Source organism: Leopardus geoffroyi, chromosome C3 (assembly GCF_018350155.1).
Source record: "Leopardus geoffroyi isolate Oge1 chromosome C3, O.geoffroyi_Oge1_pat1.0, whole genome shotgun sequence".
NCBI classification, from domain to species: domain Eukaryota; kingdom Metazoa; phylum Chordata; class Mammalia; order Carnivora; family Felidae; genus Leopardus; species Leopardus geoffroyi.
This window is the reverse complement of record NC_059338.1, coordinates 118,232,371-118,251,429: the sequence shown is the minus strand read 5'-3', so window position 1 is coordinate 118,251,429 and position 19,059 is coordinate 118,232,371. Positions and strand designations below refer to the sequence as shown.

At 35.0% G+C, this 19,059-nt stretch overlaps 1 protein-coding gene across 4 annotated transcripts in view; it reads right to left on the bottom strand.

Moving 5' to 3' along the window:
* The window catches only part of MMP16 (matrix metallopeptidase 16), a 313,070-nt gene that overhangs the window by 143,726 nt on the left and 150,285 nt on the right, over window positions 1-19,059 (bottom strand). For all 4 annotated transcript variants that reach the window (XM_045454527.1, XM_045454528.1, XM_045454526.1 and 1 more), the window contains 2 exons: window positions 17,174-17,296; window positions 2,146-2,450 (listed from right to left, as the gene is read on the bottom strand). In XM_045454527.1, coding sequence (XP_045310483.1) covers window positions 2,146-2,450; window positions 17,174-17,296 — 428 coding nt within the window. The remainder of the gene's footprint in view (window positions 1-2,145; window positions 2,451-17,173; window positions 17,297-19,059) is intronic.

Here is a 19,059-nt window from a genome sequence, read left to right as displayed (position 1 = left end):
GATTGATATAAAATATAATTTTCTCTGTTTATAATTTTAGAAGAAGTCTTTCCCTGGAAGCAAATGCAGTTTTGCCTCTGTCAGCAAAATTCTACCATTATAAGTGCTATTCTCAGTCATCTGGACTGCAAACATGTATATTAACAATTGACTGGAAGATGCCTGAACTACTCTAGTAGAATGCTGGTGTGATTTTGATAAAAATAAGATAAAAATATTTAATTTTAAATGATTTAAGTATCAAACCAATGTGGGTCTACTATCACATTACAGATATTTTATTATTGGGTGCTCAGGTATAGACTAAACATGCCTGAACAGAAAGCACCTCTGCTTGCAATGTCCCAGCCCTGCAATACAACATACAGAGTGAAAATAAGCATACGGCAATGTTAGAAGCTTCTTTAGCTAATGATCAGTTAGCCAGGAATTAGATGCAGGTCTGTTCAACCTCAAAGTTTTTGGCTTTTCATTCAATGGCTATATAGTGAAATCTCCCAACAAACTTGCCATTCAATCTCCAAATCAGTTCTAAAAGTGAAGTAATAATTTAATACAGTCAATATACCTATTAAAAACAATGCCAAAGGTCACTCTGTGTAACACTAGATATTTTATTTTCTTTTGTAAGACAGGAAGAGTTATTTATCATATTTTCTTTCTTTGAAACTTGATGCTATTGTAAATTTAACTCACCTTAATTCATGCTATCTATGATATGTTTGAATCCTGCATGTTCTCAAAATGCAAGGCTGTTACGCTAATCCAGCTAACTAAACTTTCTGGTGAACTAACAAAGCTTAATTTGATGGCTGGGCTTAACGCATCAAGAGGGAATTAAGAGTTTTATTAGCTGATTAGCTGCCATTAAAACAATGCGTGCTGTATCTTTTTAAAATTTTTTTATGTTTTTTATTTTATTTTTGAGAGGGGGGGTGGGGAGGGGCAGAGAGAGAGAGGGAGAGGGAGACACAGGACCTGAAGCAGGCTCCAGGCTCTGAGCTGTCAGCACAGAGACTGACGCGGGGCTCGAACTCACAAACCATGAGATCATGACCTAAGCCGAAGTTGGCACTCAACTGACTGAGCCACCCAGGTGCCCCTACATGCTGTATTTTCAACAGCATTCTACTACTGTGAGAAAGAAAAACATTTAAGTTTTGGTTATAAGAATTCCAAGACATGGCTGCTTATGAATCTTATAAATCTAGGATCCTATAATTATATGAATATTTTTGAAACATAAAATTAAAGTATGGATTATTGTCTAGGAAGAAACACAGCCTTCTTATCTGAAGTAGCTTTCCTTTTAGTTATCAAGTTATTTTAAATTTATTTTTGCATATGAGAATAATTATAAAGATTAGAAAACTGATAGACTTGTTGGAATAGATTTGCAAAAAGTGGTTTTGATAAAAGTAAAGATATAATATAAAAATAATAAATTATGTTGTCATATCATATTGGGAGACCACATATGGATATAGAGATGAAAGACAAGAAGCAACATTTTACAAACTCAAGAGGTGAAACAGAAAAGAGAATAACAGAAAAATGGCATAAACTATGCCACAAATGTCAATTAAGTTAAGTTTCCAGTGGAAACAGTGGACTAAAGTGTGGGAAAAAAATAGCAGAGTTTCCTTAAGCTGTTAAGTGACATTTTAGAGAAAACAAAATTCAGTCTGTTTACAGAACACAGTGTAAAGTTCTAATCTCCAAGCAACAGACCATATGAAAAACTAGCATTGTCTAATGACCCATACAAATTCTTATTCTAAAATGTTATTAAAAAGGCTCACATAGTGTTTTATATTTTTAAAAATGAATTTAGAGTTGACACCTTAAACATTGGTTAAATTGGGCACCTGGGTGGCTCAGTTGGTTAAGCTACTGACTCGATTTCAGCTCAGGTCATTATCTCACGGTTCCTGAGATCATGCCTGGTGACAAGGTCTGTGCTGATAGGTCTCCTCCTACTTTGGATTCTCTTTGCACCACCATTCCACCCACACCCCTGGCTTGCACTCTCTCTCAAAATAAATAAACATTAAAAAAAAGTTTGTAAATCAGTCAATTACTTGGGCATTCCCAAAACAAAAATAAAAAGAGAAATATTTGCAATGAAAAAAGCCATGCACTTACCATCATGATTAGGATTTCCTAGTGTCCATGGCTCATCTGAGTCAAAATGAGTATCTCCCCCGATTCCTGGTCCAGGGAAGTAGGCATGTGCCAAAAACCCTCCCTCTCCATCAAAGGGAGAACTGTCTCCATGAAAACCAGAGGCGAAAATGATGGTTATATCCACATCGCGTTTGCCATTTTCTAATTCACTGTAAGGAACTTCTTCAAATGTCAGAGGAGTCACATTCTGCCACACATCAAAGGCACGGCGAATAGCTTTCCGGGTTTCAGGGTCTCCAACTTTTGGAGTGACGTTCTTTATACTGAAATTTAGAGAAGAGAATAATGAGTATGGCTTTTTAATATATAGTTCAACTTATCACAGATTTCAATCTATTCATTTGAGTAAAATACTAGAAAAACAGTCGTATTAAATGAGAAAAAAATTAATCAATGTCTCATGTCTTTATAGCTAGATTTCACCACACTGAAGTCATTTAATTCTCAATAATATAGTATTCATCCACCAAAGCGACGAGTGAGAAGTTCTTCTCTGCAGAATGCTTAACGGGGGAGTAATTAGATCAATCAGTCACTTTGCCTCTTGAACAACAGAAAGGCAGCTTTGCCAAATGACCAAACAGGTGCAACAGTTTCAAGCTGAAATTAAAAATTCAATTTCTTTCTGGCTATCATTACTTTTAAGGGCACATCATGGTGTGCACACATGTTACTTCCAAACAATGTCCTTATGTTATTTTTTATTTACAAACACCAATTCAGCAGATGCAAAGTTATTTCTTAGTTTTTAAAGGAAAGGTTATTACAGTTTCTATTGTTTTCTTATAGTACATTAATTCTTTCTAATTATAAAAAGCAATGTGAAGCACTGGGTGTTGTATGGAAACCAGTTTGACAATAAACTTCATATATTGAAAAAAATAAATAATTAGATATGATAAAAAAATAAAAAGCAATGTGAATAGCTTTTTAATACAAATATTTAACAATTATATTAATTTAAAGAAGTAACTTGGACATTATTTTAATTTTTTTAATGTTTATTCATTTTTGAGAGAGAGAACAGAGCATGATCTGGGGAGGGGCAGAGAGAGAGGGAGACAGAATCCAAAGCAGACTATAGGCTCTGAGCCATCAGCACAGAGCCCGACATGGGGCTCGAACTCACTGACCACTAGATCATGACCTGAGCAGAAGCTGGATGCTTAACCAACTGAGACACCCAGGCACCCCAGTAACTTGGACATTATTTAGTCTACTTTTCTTGAGTCTAATAACAAATGGATACTTCAATCAACAATCTTACATCCATGAGTCCATATATTTAAGCGAAAAAAACCTTAATACATAAAAGAGACTATAATATTTAGGTAAATGTTTATTGCAATGCAGTAATAAAAGAGAGCTGAAGGCTAAACATTTACAATGATATAGCAGTAGTAAAATTATGGTGTCTCTATTATATATCATAATATACATAGGACTCAAAGTTATTTTTTTCTACTTTAAGGCTATATAGCAGCATAGAAAAAAATTAAGATATACTTTCTGGTGGAAAATAATATACAGATTATATTTTTAGCCCACTTGTAGGTATGTCTCAATAATTACAAATGTGAGGCAGGTATCATGCTGAAACAATAATAATGGTATTAACTGAGCATTTACTCTGAGCCAGCCAAGCATTTCACAGTATCTGATTTAACGCCCTGAGCAACCCAAAGAGATGGGTGTTTATACCTGTTTTACAAAGAAAGAAGCTAAGATTCAGAAAACTTCAGAGAAAATTTAGAGTGGCAGAGCTGGTGTTCCCACTTAAACATTCTGCTCAAGAATGCACTGTCTTCTATTCTAAGCTGGACCTCACATCTAAGACAAGGTTTTCACTATTTTCTAATACATATTTACATCGACTATTTGATGGTAAATTTCACTGTATTAAAAAACCAAAAAACCAAAAACAAAAACATGAGGAAGCAAACCAGGTGGAAATGGAATGGGACCAGAGAACCTTCCAGACAGGAGATGACAAGTGAAAGGGCTTGAAGCTGGAGACAGTCTTGGAAAGTACCAAGAATGGTGAGGTGGCCACGGCTAGAGAGGAGGCCAGAAGATCAAAGGTTTGGGCCACTGTAAGGAGTTTGGTTTTTGCTCCAAGTGAGAGGGGAAGAAGTGGAACATCATGAGCTAAGTAACATTTGAATTACACATTTTTTAAGTAAATGATTCAGCATCGTGTCAAAAATCTATTGAAACAGAGCAAGAGTTGAAGCACGGAGACCCGCTGGAAACTCCTGCAAAACTTCAGGTGAAAGATCGAGGTGAAAGTGGAGGCCAGGGGACTGCCGGTGGAGATTCTGAGAAGTAGACGGATTTGGGACAAATTTTGAGGACACGCATTCCAAGATACACTGATGGCTGGACACAGGCCGTGAAAGAAAAGGAGGTGCCAAGCAAAACACCATGTTTTCTGAACTGAACCACAGGCCGGATAGAATAAAACAATTCAAGCCTGTTCAGGGAGAATGTTATACAGTATTTTGTTGTTGCCTTACTTGTTTGTTTTAACTTTACATCCCTTCAGTGTGATGATCTGAACTCCATTTTGAGAAAGGGTAAATTTCTAGATTAAGATATGTGGTGCTGCTTCTGTCTGGCTTGTTAGTCTCTAAATTTCCTGCCTGATGGCTGAAGAACGTTCAGATTAATGTTGTAACTCTGAATTTTATCTAAGTTAATTTTCCTAGTAGTCTTCTATCTTATTCCCAACCTACAGGGTCTCAGAAGACCCTCATTAGTGGGGAAGTCTTTTTACCACACATTCTTTGAAAGAACACACTACATATATGGCTACTGTCCTATGTGCCAGAGATACAGCTTTGAAGAAGAGTCTCCTTCAGTGATAAGAGATAAACAAACAAAAAAACCCCCAACAACATCAAAAAGATAATTACAGATGGTAGCAAGTGAAGGTTGAGGAGGTGAGGTCAGGTCAGTAGATAATAAATGGGAATTCAATGACATGCTTAGCGAGCACACAGTTTCCAGCCACAAGGAATAGTGAGCAGCCCCCACACACTTGGCCAGTTCAAAGAACGGGAGTGCTCTGTGAATTGGTGTAAAATGAACACTCAGGACAGTGGTATAAGATGAAAGAAAACTGGCAGGAAGTGGGTTATATTCTGTGAAAGGAGAAGCAGAGAAGTATCCTGGTATTATTCTAGTTTACAAAAACCACTATGTCTAATGAAAAATGGATAAGAAGACAAGAATGGAAGCAAGGCAACATTTCAGAAGTTCAAGCAAAGGAATACAGAACATTGTACTAGAATGGTAGCCATGGAGACAGGAAGAATTACACTATTTCAGTGAAAGTTCTGAGAGTACTGTTAGTGGGAATTGGTGTTTTATTCAGCGTGTAATGAAGAAATTATTTTGTTTTAAAAAAGAAAAAAAATCATTAGTATGATATGTATATAAGTACATAATTGTTCTGAGAAAAATGAAGCGACATAATAAAGAATAATAAATGTGAAGTGTCATTTGGATTTGTAAACACATCACTGTGTTTTTCAAAGCTATGCCCTGATTGGCGTCCAAAATATACTGAACCACAACATTTGTGATGCCACTAACAAATACAAGACACATGAGTGCACTTCAAAGTTAGAGTTCTGAACAATGCACAAACAAAAAAAAAATTTGGAATTTTTATGCCATTGAGATGTAGTTTGTACTTACTAATAATTGAAATAATAATGAACGCAGACATATATGATATCAACAATAAGACTGTTATCCTTAGTAGTTCTAACAATGCTCAAAATTATTAAGATATATTTGCAAAACAAAAAATGCTATACAATGAAGGTTATGCTTGAAAAACCTAATAAAGCTAATTTAATTTTAAAATGTTTTTACTTTGCTTTTCTGTGAATAGAATAGTTATAATGAACATACTTTTTTGTTTTTTGGTCTTTTTAAATATTTATTTTGAGAGAGAGAGAGAAAGAAAGAGAGAGAGAAAGAAAGAGAGAGTGTGTGCGTGTGTGTGTGTGTGTGTGTGTGTGTGTGTGTGTGCGTGCACAAGTCAGGGAGGGGCAGAGACAGAGGAAGAGAGAGAATCCCAAGCAGTCTCTGCACTATCAAAACAGGGCCCAATGTGGAGCTCCAACTCGGGAACTGTGAACTCACGACCTGATCTCAAGTCAGAGACTTAACCGACTGAGCCACCCAGGCGCCCCAAACATATTTTTCATTCTGATAAGACAACTGATTTCATTTTTTGGAAGGCTTTATCAGTTTTTTTCATTATGCCATTTCACTGATTCTTTTAAACTTTCATGTTGCTAAATTTTGAAACTTTTACCTAAAAAAATTAATAAATGTTATCTTTAATGACCATGCCTTATAAAATACTATAATAAAACTGATCAAATGGGCATTTTTTGACCTCTTTATTCATCAGAACAATTGGTAGTGAAACATGGCAATTGACTTATAAGATAACTGTGTCAAGTCAGGATTCCCTAGCTTTAACTGCACTGAATCCATGCCAATTCATTTAATAACAATTCTACATACTAATCATGGAGTATTTCCCTTCAGTGTTTTCATAGAGTAATAAATCTTTTCCAAAGTTAGAGCATTATTTTATCTCTAATATGAAAATGAGAAAAAAACCTATATATTTTGGTATTTGTATTGTGTATTAAAAGAAACTTGTACTCTGCCTTATATTTCTCAATAGAAACATAAATCTTACAATGATAAGTCAGATGTTAAGTTTACTTATTTCCTTTAGGATATTTTTTTTTAAAAGTGTGAGAATTTGATATTCAGAGAAATAGCAAGTTTCGAGAAAATGAGATCTTTACTAACAAAACCCTACTGAAAAATATATGTGTGTTTTCTTTACTGATGACACTGTAGGAATTATTTTGCTTCATTAGTTCTATAAAATAGATAAATGTAAACTGTAAAAATATAAAACATTTGTTCTTTTGAATAGATGTTATAAGAAATGTGAAACAAAGCCCTTGCGAAAGGTTTTTTGCCTTTCAAATGAAGTAAACTCTGTAATTAGTTACTTGAGTGGCACAGTAAATATTACCCAGTGCCTAAAGATTACCATGAAAAGTCAGGATTATCTAGTTTTTTTTTTTTAACGTTTATTTATTTTTGAGACTGAGAGAGACAAAGCATGAATGGGGGAGGGGCAGAGAGAGAGAGGGAGACACAGAATCCAAAACAGGTTCCAGGCTCTGAGCTGTCAGCACAGAGCTTTATGCAGGGCTCGAACTCACTGACCATAAGATCCTGACCTGAGCCGAAGTCAGCGCTTAACTGAGTGAGCCACCCACAGGCTCCTCAAGGATTCTCTAGTTTTAACATCACTGGATCCATACCAATTTAATTAATAACAACTCTATATATTAGCAATTATTTCCCCTTTAAATTTTGAGAGTGATAAACCTTTTTCAAAGTTAGGGTAATGTTTTATCTCTAATTTTGAAATAAATAAAACTGAATACTTCAGCATCTAGTTAAGTTACAGAAGTTGTGTGTGTGTGTGTGTGTGTACTTATGTCAAAATTATTTTTATATGGACAAAGCTAAATAGCCTTTAGTCAATTCAACAGACAAAAATTAGTTGGTCAGAAAAGCATACTAACATTTTATGAAAAATGATTAGCAACTAAATGGAATGTATTGTAACTGAGAAAGTAGACAATTGCTAGAAGTATAACAGAGTAAAAATAATCAACATAATTGACATAGTTAAATTATTGTCAGATCCATATCCAGAATGTATTATGATATTCTATCAAGAAAGAACTAAATAGACTAATTTACTTTCATTCATATAATGTTTGTATCTTGATGCAGCTTTACTTTAAGTAGAAGAAATGGTTAGAGAATAGAGACTGAATATGGAGTCTCTCCCTCTAGAAAAGCTTACATTAAATATTTTGCTATTTCCCAAGACGCTAGTTTCTCAGGCAAGGCAGACTAAAGTACGTATTACTTCGGGTTTTATTAAATAGTGTCTGTTACACAGCCTGTCGTGTATCCTCTAGACGCACAACCTGAATTCTCCGTGAAGTCAAGAGCATCATCAAATTCAGTGACCTCGTTGGGTTTAAAGAGAATAATGACAAATGTTTCTGGGAAGGAACCGATTATTGCTCAAAACTTTTAGGTTTCTTTTCTCTGCATATATTATTAAAGTAAAACAATAACTTCTAGTGTGTAACTTCAGGAGTCACAAAAACATTTATTTAAAATCAAGGTTAACTAAAGGAGAAAATACAAAGAGAGTCAATACTAATTAATATAACATAATAGTATCACATTAATTATTATGAATCCTTGTTAATACAACACAATTTAAAAAACAGCTGGATCTGGCAGTTTAAGTACCTACTCCTGGGACACTTACTACATAAAATATTATTTTGGAGTTTAGATTTTATAAAGAAAAAGAATTTAGGCTAAGCATATATTATACCATATTTAATAAACTTGGGAAATAAAGCTATATTGATAAAAAATAAGGTTATTCATTAAATTCTTATTATTGTTTTGAATAAAACACACAATTCATTAATTTATTCAACAACTATGTAATGAGAGCATTATACACAGCAGCCACTCTAGGTTCTGGGGAGCATAACATGGATATGGTCTCTGATGTAATAAATGCTGTAAGGTCTTGATGTCACATAAAATATACTATTTTGTAATTATTCACTTAAATACCTGTCTCCCACATTCAACTATGTGTTCCATGAGAGCGGGGGTCTTACTTAACTCATCTATTGCCAGTGCCGTCACATAATGCTGTTCAATAACCACTTATTGAATGAACAACACTTAATTACCCAAGAAGCAAAATGTGCCAAAAGAAAATTGATCATAAAGATGCAAGTAAGACATGAATGGCCACCAGTATTTATATAACAATTATTACCAGCATGTAAATTATGCATAAGCCAAAGTTACACAGACCTCTAAGAATACTTATGTGATCTTCTGGTACGACCTCAGAAGTTCCCATTTCTAGGTATCCTGCACTGAGGTCATTAAAGTGGAAAGCCTGAGAGCCTAGACATTCCCTTTAAGTGGAGTAATTATAGAAGGCTGTTTCCAATTCCACATTTTAAAGATAGGAAGAGATTTTAAAGTTATATAATCTAACTTTCCAACCATTCCACAAATGGTCTCGAATTTCCCTGACAAGTGAATAAGTTGTTTGGTTTATATGCTTCTGATGATGAAGACTTAGGATGAATGATTTAATTTTCCAACAGCTCAAAATATTAGGTTCTTCCGAAAGCCTTTAAGTATTTGAAAATAACTGGAATTTTCTCCTTTAAATAATTTTTTCCATCATGTTGAGAATCCTTGGCTCTAATATTGAGCTCTTTCTCATGCAGCCTGTTTTCAAGATCTCTTAGCATTTTGATTTCCTTTTTAAAGGTGTACTTTAATTTGCCAAGAAGCAGCTGGAAATGTGGTGGACCAAAGAGAAAAAGGATACATCAGGTAAAGGTTGGCCAGCAAAGCAAAGAGAAAAATTGGCATCATCACTGCTTTGGACACTTTGCTTTCTATCAATCTAATCTGTTCATTTCAATTCTTTTTTGAGCCATATGATGCTGTTGGCTCATAACGAGTTTGCCATCAAATAAAACCTAGTTCAACCACCCCCACTCCAACTGCTGGCTGCATTCTGTAAGGGCACATTTCAACTATCCTTTTAAAGAGTAAATTTTTTCCCTCAATAGAATATCTTGTATTTATTTTTCTAAATATAGGAATAAAAGTAGTAGTAAATGTTTATACAGTACTTACTTTACACAAGGCAACTTAACACCCTACATATACTAACTTTAAAATTTAAAATCCTTAGCTCTCACCCTCAACTTTCTGTAATTCTATTAGAATACTCTCAACAATTTCTGTTGTCTGGTGAATTAAAACAAGTTAAGACGGAGTTCCAGTCTGGCTTAGTCAGTTGAGCAACTGACTCTTGGATTTCAGCTCAGGTCATGATCTCACTGTTTGCGAGTTTGAGCCCTGAGTCGGACTCTACACTGACAGCGTGGAGCCTGCTTGGGATTCTCTCTCTCTCTCTCTCTCTCTCTCTCTCTCTCTCTCTCTCTGTCTCTCCGTTGCTCACTCATGTGCATGCACTCTCTCTTCATCAAAACAAATAAACTTAGGGGCGCCTGGGTGGCGCAGTCGGTTAAGCGTCCGACTTCAGCCAGGTCACGATATCGCGGTCCGTGAGTTCGAGCCCCGCGTTGGGCTCTGGGCTGATGGCTCAGAGCCTGGAGCCTGTTTCCGATTCTGTGTCTCCCTCTCTCTCTGCCCCTCCCCCGTTCATGCTCTGTCTCCCTCTGTCCCAAAAATAAATAAACGTTGAAAAATAAATAAATAAATAAACTTAAAAAAAAAAGTTAAGATGATAGTTGGCATTCCCTAAGCACTATGTTTCAAGCACTGTCTTGAAGTGGGTTCTTCTGTTTGTTTGTCTGTTTTTTTGGGAGTTTTCCCCACCATCATCTGACTTAATTATCTCCTAGGCTTTATGAGGTGGGTAGTGTTACAATACTCATTTTGCACACAGGGAGAATGAAACTTAGAAGATAAAGTAGCTTGATTCTGGTATTACAGGTAGCAAGTATCAGAGCCAGGATTCAAATCTAGATCTTTCTTACTCCAAAATAGAACTCATAACCACATGATGAGTTTATCAATAACCTAGAAGTTTACAGGGATAGACACATAATTATTTTAGTATTCAAAACTGGCTGACACATTTGTCAGTGTAGGAACATAGCATAAACAGAATTATGATTAGTTCTTAACATGATGGCTCTTAAGTTTCTTTCTTTCTTTCTTTCTTAAACGAATGGTGTAAGTCAGTACCTAAGTACGCACAGACAGTAAACAGGTACACTGTTAAGTTTGGAAATGAGATGAGAAAAAGGACACTACTTGAAATGAAAGCAATAAATATCAGTAGGCAGAGTTGTGTGTTTTGTAGTTCTAAAGTTGATTATGCACATTAATCCAATTACTATTTACTAATTTTATATGGTCTGGTGTAAGAATCTTATTTCATTGTTTTCCATATGGATAACAACTTATTACAGAAAAACTTAACAAGTAAAATAGCCCGTTCTTTCCCTAATGATCTATAAGGTCTTCTCTGACATAAATAAATTGAAGCCACAACCCCCAATTATATTTATAGATAGGGCCTTTAAAGAGGTAATTAAGGTTAAATGAAGTCACAAGGTGGGGTCCTAATTTGGTTTAACTGACATCCTTATAAGAAAAGAAAAAAAAAAACCAAAAAACAAAACAAAACAAAAAAAAAGCAGAAATCTCCTTGTCTCTCCACACATGCACAGGAGAGGTAAGAGGAGGACACAATGAGAAGGTGGCTGTCTGAAAGCCAGAAAGAGAAACTTCACCAAAAACTAACCTCGACAGCATGTTAATCTTGGACTTCCAGGCTCCAGATTTGGGGAAATTAAATTTCTGTTGCTTAAACTATCCAGGCTGTGGTATTTTGTGATGGCAGCCTGAGCAGACTAACACAGATTTAATGGACCAACTCCTTTGAAAGACACAATCTGTAAAAACTTACACAAAGAGAAACAGATAATCTGAACAGGACTACATCTATTAAGCAGATTTAATAAAAAAATTAATAACCTTAAAAACATGAAAAAAAAGAACGAGACCCAAATGGTTGTATTGGGTCTATTAAACATTTCGTTAAAAGTCATACCAATTCTCTACAATCTCTTCCAGAAAACTGAAGTAGAGAAACATTTTCTAACCCATGCCATGAGGCTAGTACTCATGGAATTAAGTAACCCAGATAAAGACTTTACAAGACAGAAAAACTACATATCAGTGTTACTCATGAACATACATGTAGAAATCCTCAACAAAAAATTAGCAAATAAAATCCAACAATGTTTTTTTTTTTTTTTTTTTTTTTTAAATTTTTTTTCAACGTTTATTTATTTTTGGGACAGAGAGAGACAGAGCATGAACGGGGGAGGGGCAGAGAGAGAGGGAGACACAGAATCGGAAACAGGCTCCAGGCTCTGAGCCATCAGCCCAGAGCCCGACGCGGGGCTCGAACTCACGGACCGTGAGATCGTGACCTGGCTGAAGTCGGACGCTTAACCGACTGCGCCACCCAGGCGCCCCAATCCAACAATGTTTAAGAATTATTCACTATGACAAAGTGGGATTTACCCTACAGGCATGAGAAGCTGGTTCCACTGAAAATCACTTAATGTAATCCTTCACATTAAAAGGCTAAAGAAAAATCATATGATCATATCAATAGGTGCAGAAAAAGCAAAGAAAAGCAGTTCATAAAATCCAACACTCATTCATAATAAAAACTTCCAGCAAACTAGGAATAGAGGGAACTTCTTCAATTCTAGAAACATCTAGAAAAAAGCTTACAGCTAACATCATACTTACTGATGAGGAACTAGATGCTTTTCTCCTAAAGATTGGGGAAAAGGCAATCATGTTTGCCTTCAGCACTCCTTGTCAACATTAGACTGACAGTCTCAGTTTTAAGACAAGAAAAGGAAATAAAAGACACACCGACTGGGAAGGAAAAATATAACTCTTTTTTTTCAGGTGGTATTATTCTCTGTATAAAATATCAAAGAATTAACAAAGTAATCCTGGACTAATGAGTGATTATAGCAAAATTGGAAGATACAAAGCTAGTATACAAAAGTCAATTGTTTTCCTATATATCAGTTACAAACATTTGGAATTTGGAATTAAAAACACAATACCATAAACAGTACCAAAAATAAAAGGAATATTTAGGACTAAATCTATTAAAATACATGACTATGGTCTGAATATTTATCTCCCCCTATAATTCATATATTAAAATCCTAACCCCCAAAAATGATGGTAATAGAAGATGAGGCCTTTGGGAGGTGCTTGAGGTCATGAAGGTGGTGCCTTCATAAATGGGATCAGTATCCCACAGAGATCTTAGCCCTTTTGCCATGTGAAGATACATGCGAAGTCTGTGACTCACCAAACCATACTGACTCCTTGATCTCAGACTTCCAGTCTCCAGAACTGTGAGCTGTAATTTTCTGCTGCTTATAAGCCACTCAATCTATGGTATATTGTTATAGCCTCTCACTTGGACTACAGTTTATGCCTAAGATCTATATGAGTAAAAGTAAAAACAAACAAACAAACAAACAAACAAAAACCTAACTGGGATTAAAGAAATCAAAGACCTAAATAAATGATGAGAGTTTCATGTTGATGAATATTAAGACTCGATGGTGTTAACATATTAGTTCTTCCCAAATGATCTGTAGATTCAACACCATCACAATCAAAATCCTACCAATTTCTTTTGAAGGAACGGGCAAACTAATTCTAAACTTTGTATGGAAGAGTAAGAGACCCCGAAAACACAAAACTGAAGAAGAATAAAGTCAGAAGACTGGCACTATCTGATATCAAGACTTAGTATAAAACTTCAGTAATCAACACAGTGTGACATTGGTTTACAAATAAAAAGAAAGGACAGTGAAACAGAATAAAGAGCCTAGAAATTGACCCACACATATAAGTCAACTGATTTTTGGCAAAGAGCAAAGGCAATGAAGAAAAAAATGGTCTTTTCATCAAACGGTGCTGGAACTGAACTTCCACATGCAAATAAAGTGAATCTAGACACTGACTTTACACTTTTAATAAAAACTAACTCAAAATTGATCATAGACATAATTGAAAATGCAAAATTATTAAACTTTTAGAAGATAACATAGAAGGAAAACTAAGTGATCCTGGGTTTGGAAATTACATTTATTTATTTATTTAGTTAGTTAGTTAGTTAGTTAGTTAGTTTTTATTTGTTTTTGAGAGACAGAGAGAGAGAGAGACAGAGTGTGAGTGGGGGAGGGGCAGAGAGAGAGGGAGACACAGAATCTGAAGCAGGTTCCAGGCTCTGAGCTGTCAGCACAGCCCGATGCAGGGCTCAAACTCACAGACCAGGAGATCGTGACCTGAACCACAGTCAGATGCTTAATCAACTGAGCCACCCAGGTGCCCCTGGAAATGATATTTCTGAGACAACACCAAAAGCACAATAAAAGAAAAAATAATTGATAAATTGGACTTTATTAAAATTAAAACTTTTGCTCTGCAAAAGACACTGTAAAAAGAATGAGAAGACAAGTCACAGACTAGGAGAACATACTGGAAAACATATCTGATAAAAGACTTGTATCTAAAATATATAAAGAACTCTTTATAAAAAAAGCTCTTAAAACAGCAACTCAATTAAAAGTTAGTCAAAACAGGGCGTCTAGGTGGTTCAGTCGGTTGGGCTTCTGACTTCGGTTCAGGTCATGACCTCATGGTCTGTGAGTTCATGCTCCGTGTTGGGCTCTGTGCTGACAGCTTGGAGCCTGCTTCAGATTCTCTGTGTCCCCCTAACTCTGCCCCTCCCCCACTGATGCTCTGTCTCTCTCAAAAATAAATAAATATTAAAAAGATAAAAAAAAAAAAACCAAAAACATTAGTCGAAAGATCCAAACAGACATCTCACCAAAGAAGATGTACAGATGGCAAATAGCATATGAAAATATAATCAGTATAATGTATCATTAGGGAATTGCAAATTAAAACAGTGATCAGATCCCACTACACATCTATTAGAATGGTTACAATCCAAAATACTGACAACACTAAATGCTGGTGAGGTTGGAGAGCAACAGGAACTTTAAATTATTACCGGGAGTAATGCCAAGGATAAGGACAGTTCGGCAGTTTCTTACAAAACTAACTATGGTCTTACCATATGATCAGCGATTATACTCCTGGGTACTTATCCAAATGAATTGAAAATCTTTGCCCACATAGAAACATGTCCATGAATTTTTATACCATCCTTATTCATAACTGCTCCAAACTGTATGCAACCAATAAGGCTCCAATAGGTGAATGGGTAGACACACAGTGGCCCATCCATACACAGAATATTACTCAGTAAAGAAAGAAATGAGCCATCAAGGCATGAAACAAGATGGAGGAACCTTAAATGCACATCGCTAAGTGCAAGAAGGCAGTCTGAAATGGCTATATACGTATGGTATGGTTCCAACTCTATGACACTCCAGAAAAGCAAAATTACAAAGAAATTAGAACGATCAGTAGTTTCTGGGGGTTATGGAGGAGAAGAGGGATGATGAAGTATAACACAATATTTTTAGAATACAATATAATAGAATAAAACTATTCTGATGATACTGTAATGCTGCTTGACATCATGCATTTGTCAAACCCATAAAACTACAGCACAAAGAGTACACCCGATTGTAAGTGTGCACTTTAGTTAGAATTAACATACCAACACTGGCACAGCTATTGTATCAAACAGATCCCACTAATGCAAGATCTTAATAGAAGGAGAAACTATGAGTGTTTACATGAGGTGGTGGTGGGCAATGTAGTATATGGGAACTACTTGTATTATCTGCTCAACGTTTTTGTAAACCTAAAATTTATCTAAACATGAAATGTATTATTTTTTAAGTTAACCATATTCTTTAGGTATTTCTGAAAATTGTCTAGGGTTTATTCAGTGCTTTCTATATAGGAAGTGATATAAACTATAACTAACAATAGTTTTATTTCTTTACAAATTCTTGTATCTTTTATTTCATTACAACTTTAAGTAGCTGTGCAATGTTGTTAGATGCAGAGGTAGCAGGTATTTCTGTTGTTGTTGTCCCTTAAGGAACTCTTCTAACACTTCACATTTACTACATGGGCTTGACTTAAGACTGCTTCCTCCTTGATTTCTCTTATCTGCAGAAGTAACTGGAATAGGTTGCACAAAATTCTAGGAGCATGCTATCTGGGAGGATTAGCGAAAGAATATAAAATAACACTGAAAAGTGTTCTCAAAACAACTAAAATAAGTTCAAATGGCACAAACCAGATGTATTGGTAGAAAATCTATATACTGAGGCTTAAATTTTATCTTTAAGTGTACGAGAAGGGTTATTTATACAAAGAATGAGAATTATAAATTTCTTTCTTTTATTCATGTAACTCCTGGCATCCTACCCTCCCCTTGAAGTGTCCTGCCCTTCCTTGCCCTTTAGTCTAACAAGTTCTTTCTCTTCCTGTGGTGGTTAGCTGAAAGGCCATTTCTTCAGGAAGACCTTTCCTGGTTTTCTAGAATGGGTTAGACGGCCCTGTTTTTATAAGTTTCTCTTCCTTCCCTTTCATAACAGGCATCACATTTATATGATTGATGAACTTATCCACAGGACTGCAAATTCCAAAAGAACGAATGGAGACCCGTGTTCTACTTATTTCTATAACCACAGGGCCTAGAATTGTTTTTGTTCAAACAGAGACCCAATAGACAGTTGTTCAATGAATTAATGAATAACTAGAAACATCTCCGTTAGCAGCAGTGGTCACTCCAGGATGGAAGACACTGGCATCCCTTCGGCGTCCTTCAGTAGAGACAAAACAAGAAACGATGATCCAACTGCACTGTTCCCAAAAAGATAGAAAGTAAAATGTTTGGACTGATACTAAAAGTTAATTAATAGAGTCAAAGATATTTTGCTTCAAAGACAATTATTTGTAAACTTTATTATTTGATTACTTTTTAGATTATGAATCCTTATTAAAGAATATCAATGTGTAAAATATTCATCTCAGAGTCGCTCAGGATTTGGTACTTTCAAGAAGCTTGAAGATATAGTTTACAAAAAAGATCTAGAATTTAAGAAATGTTTACAAGGACTCCAAATGGCCAATTTATTCTCTTCTTCATTGCAGGTCTCAGTTCCCTATGTCAACATCATATTCCTATATGTTACCACGTGGTCAATGTGCATAAGATGGCCAACAAAATGTCAAAATAAATGGTTGTGAAAAAATGGAAAAAACAGTAATTCCTCATTAGTTCTCATACCTGTAAGTGATGTGTTTGTGCTGCCACTTCTGTCCTGTTAATGCATATCGCTTTCGACGAATATTAAATTTGGAGCTACCTCTTGTCTGGTCAGGTACGCCACATCGAGGCTTCTTCATCCAGCTGCAAAAAGCAGGGTTTTCCAGTTAGTTACCAACAACTCTAATCATTCATTTCAAAAGGAAATCAGTTGGGAAGTTAACCAATGACAGTGATGATGAAAATGGGAAAACCTAAAGAAGAAAATTGTCAATTTTCATGCAGTTTGAACCCAAGCAGAAAGCATTATTTTTTCCCCTGAATGATCAAGAATCATTGGTTTTGAACTCAGCTCTCTTAGATATTTTTTGTCTCTCTAATTTACTTTGAGCTTACTATAGACTGAAGTCCTCTTAAGCTTCTAACTAGAATCTGTTTTTAACAAGATCTGTGATCTTGGGCAAGTCATTAATCCCTAGTCTCATTCATAGAATGAGACTTTAAAAAATAAATTTTCACTAAGATGTCTTCCAACTTGAACATTCAACAACTTTTAAAATCTATTAAATAACCTTAAATTTCAGGACTCAAGAAGGTATATGCTATTCTCTCTTCTAGCTTACATAGAAGTAAACTGTTTAAATAACAATTGCGTTTCTCCAATTTTTCTTCTTTTTACTTTGCTCATTACCCCAATTTCTAAGCAACATCCATTTGCTTTAAATTAGTAATAACTAAATTCAATGATTAATTTTTTTTTCTGGATATGAGGTTTAATATCACACAAATAAGGTTTAACATTATTATCTTAGGAAAATGACATGCTTTTTGATTTACTAATTTTTTAACACTATACAAGATACAGTTGTGTAACTTTTCTAAGAGTTTCTTTTTACCATTGTCCTGTTTTCTATGTAGTCTTGCTTCTTACCTAAAAAGAAAGATTATCATGATTTTGAGAAGTGTTTCTTTAGTGACTCAAAAAATGCCTTTACCATTCATTAACACATTTAATTTATCAGTTGCAAAGCTAATGCAGAGTTCACGGTGCTACATGCTTCAGCAAGTAGAAATGAGAAAAGAATCAATTTTCGTTGTATTTCACCAAATACTTTATAATTTCTATACTCTTTAAATGGAAAATAATTGACTGTAGAGATGACTATCTAAAGATGTCCATTTGGGGAAAATGAGAGAATAGTTTACATGTTACATGGATAAATCAGCTAATCAGTGCTTTATAATAATGACTTCATGCAACAATGAAATCATGACTTTTGCTTTTTAAGAAAGATGACAATTTTCCAGTAAGCACTGAAAAAAAGTTTCCCTCTCTCTCTCTCTTTTTTTCCCTAGTAATAATGTAGACATTGCAATTATCAGACTTCACAAATTCCATCCTAGTCTAAAATGCATTGTGGAGTTACTTCAGAAATCTCTCTTTCCCTTTATTAAAGTCTCCAAACTCCTAAGAGGTGATATGGCCCTTAGGGATCAAACTCTGTAGAGTTGAGAATGGAGATCTTCTATTTTTAAATAATACTCCCAGAGCATTCCTAAACCAGTTTTTTTGAGACATATTTCACTAGCCTGTAAAACACTCAAGGGCAGGGCATCTGTATAATCCTGGCACCTGGTACAAACCCCGGAATATAAAAGATATTCAATGAATAAATGGATGGGGAAACTTCGTAATTTTTAATGAAAAATTATTAATTTTTAGTACATATTATAAGGCATAGATATAGATTTAACATGGAAATATTAAGCATTAATGGTGGGTTTATTATGATAAGTGGCTTTTATATATGGATATTTCATTAATTATACTCTCAGCAAAAATTATAATATTCCTAAGGCAGGTATTTATGCTTACTTATCTCACTGAAAGTACTAACAGAAGAAAC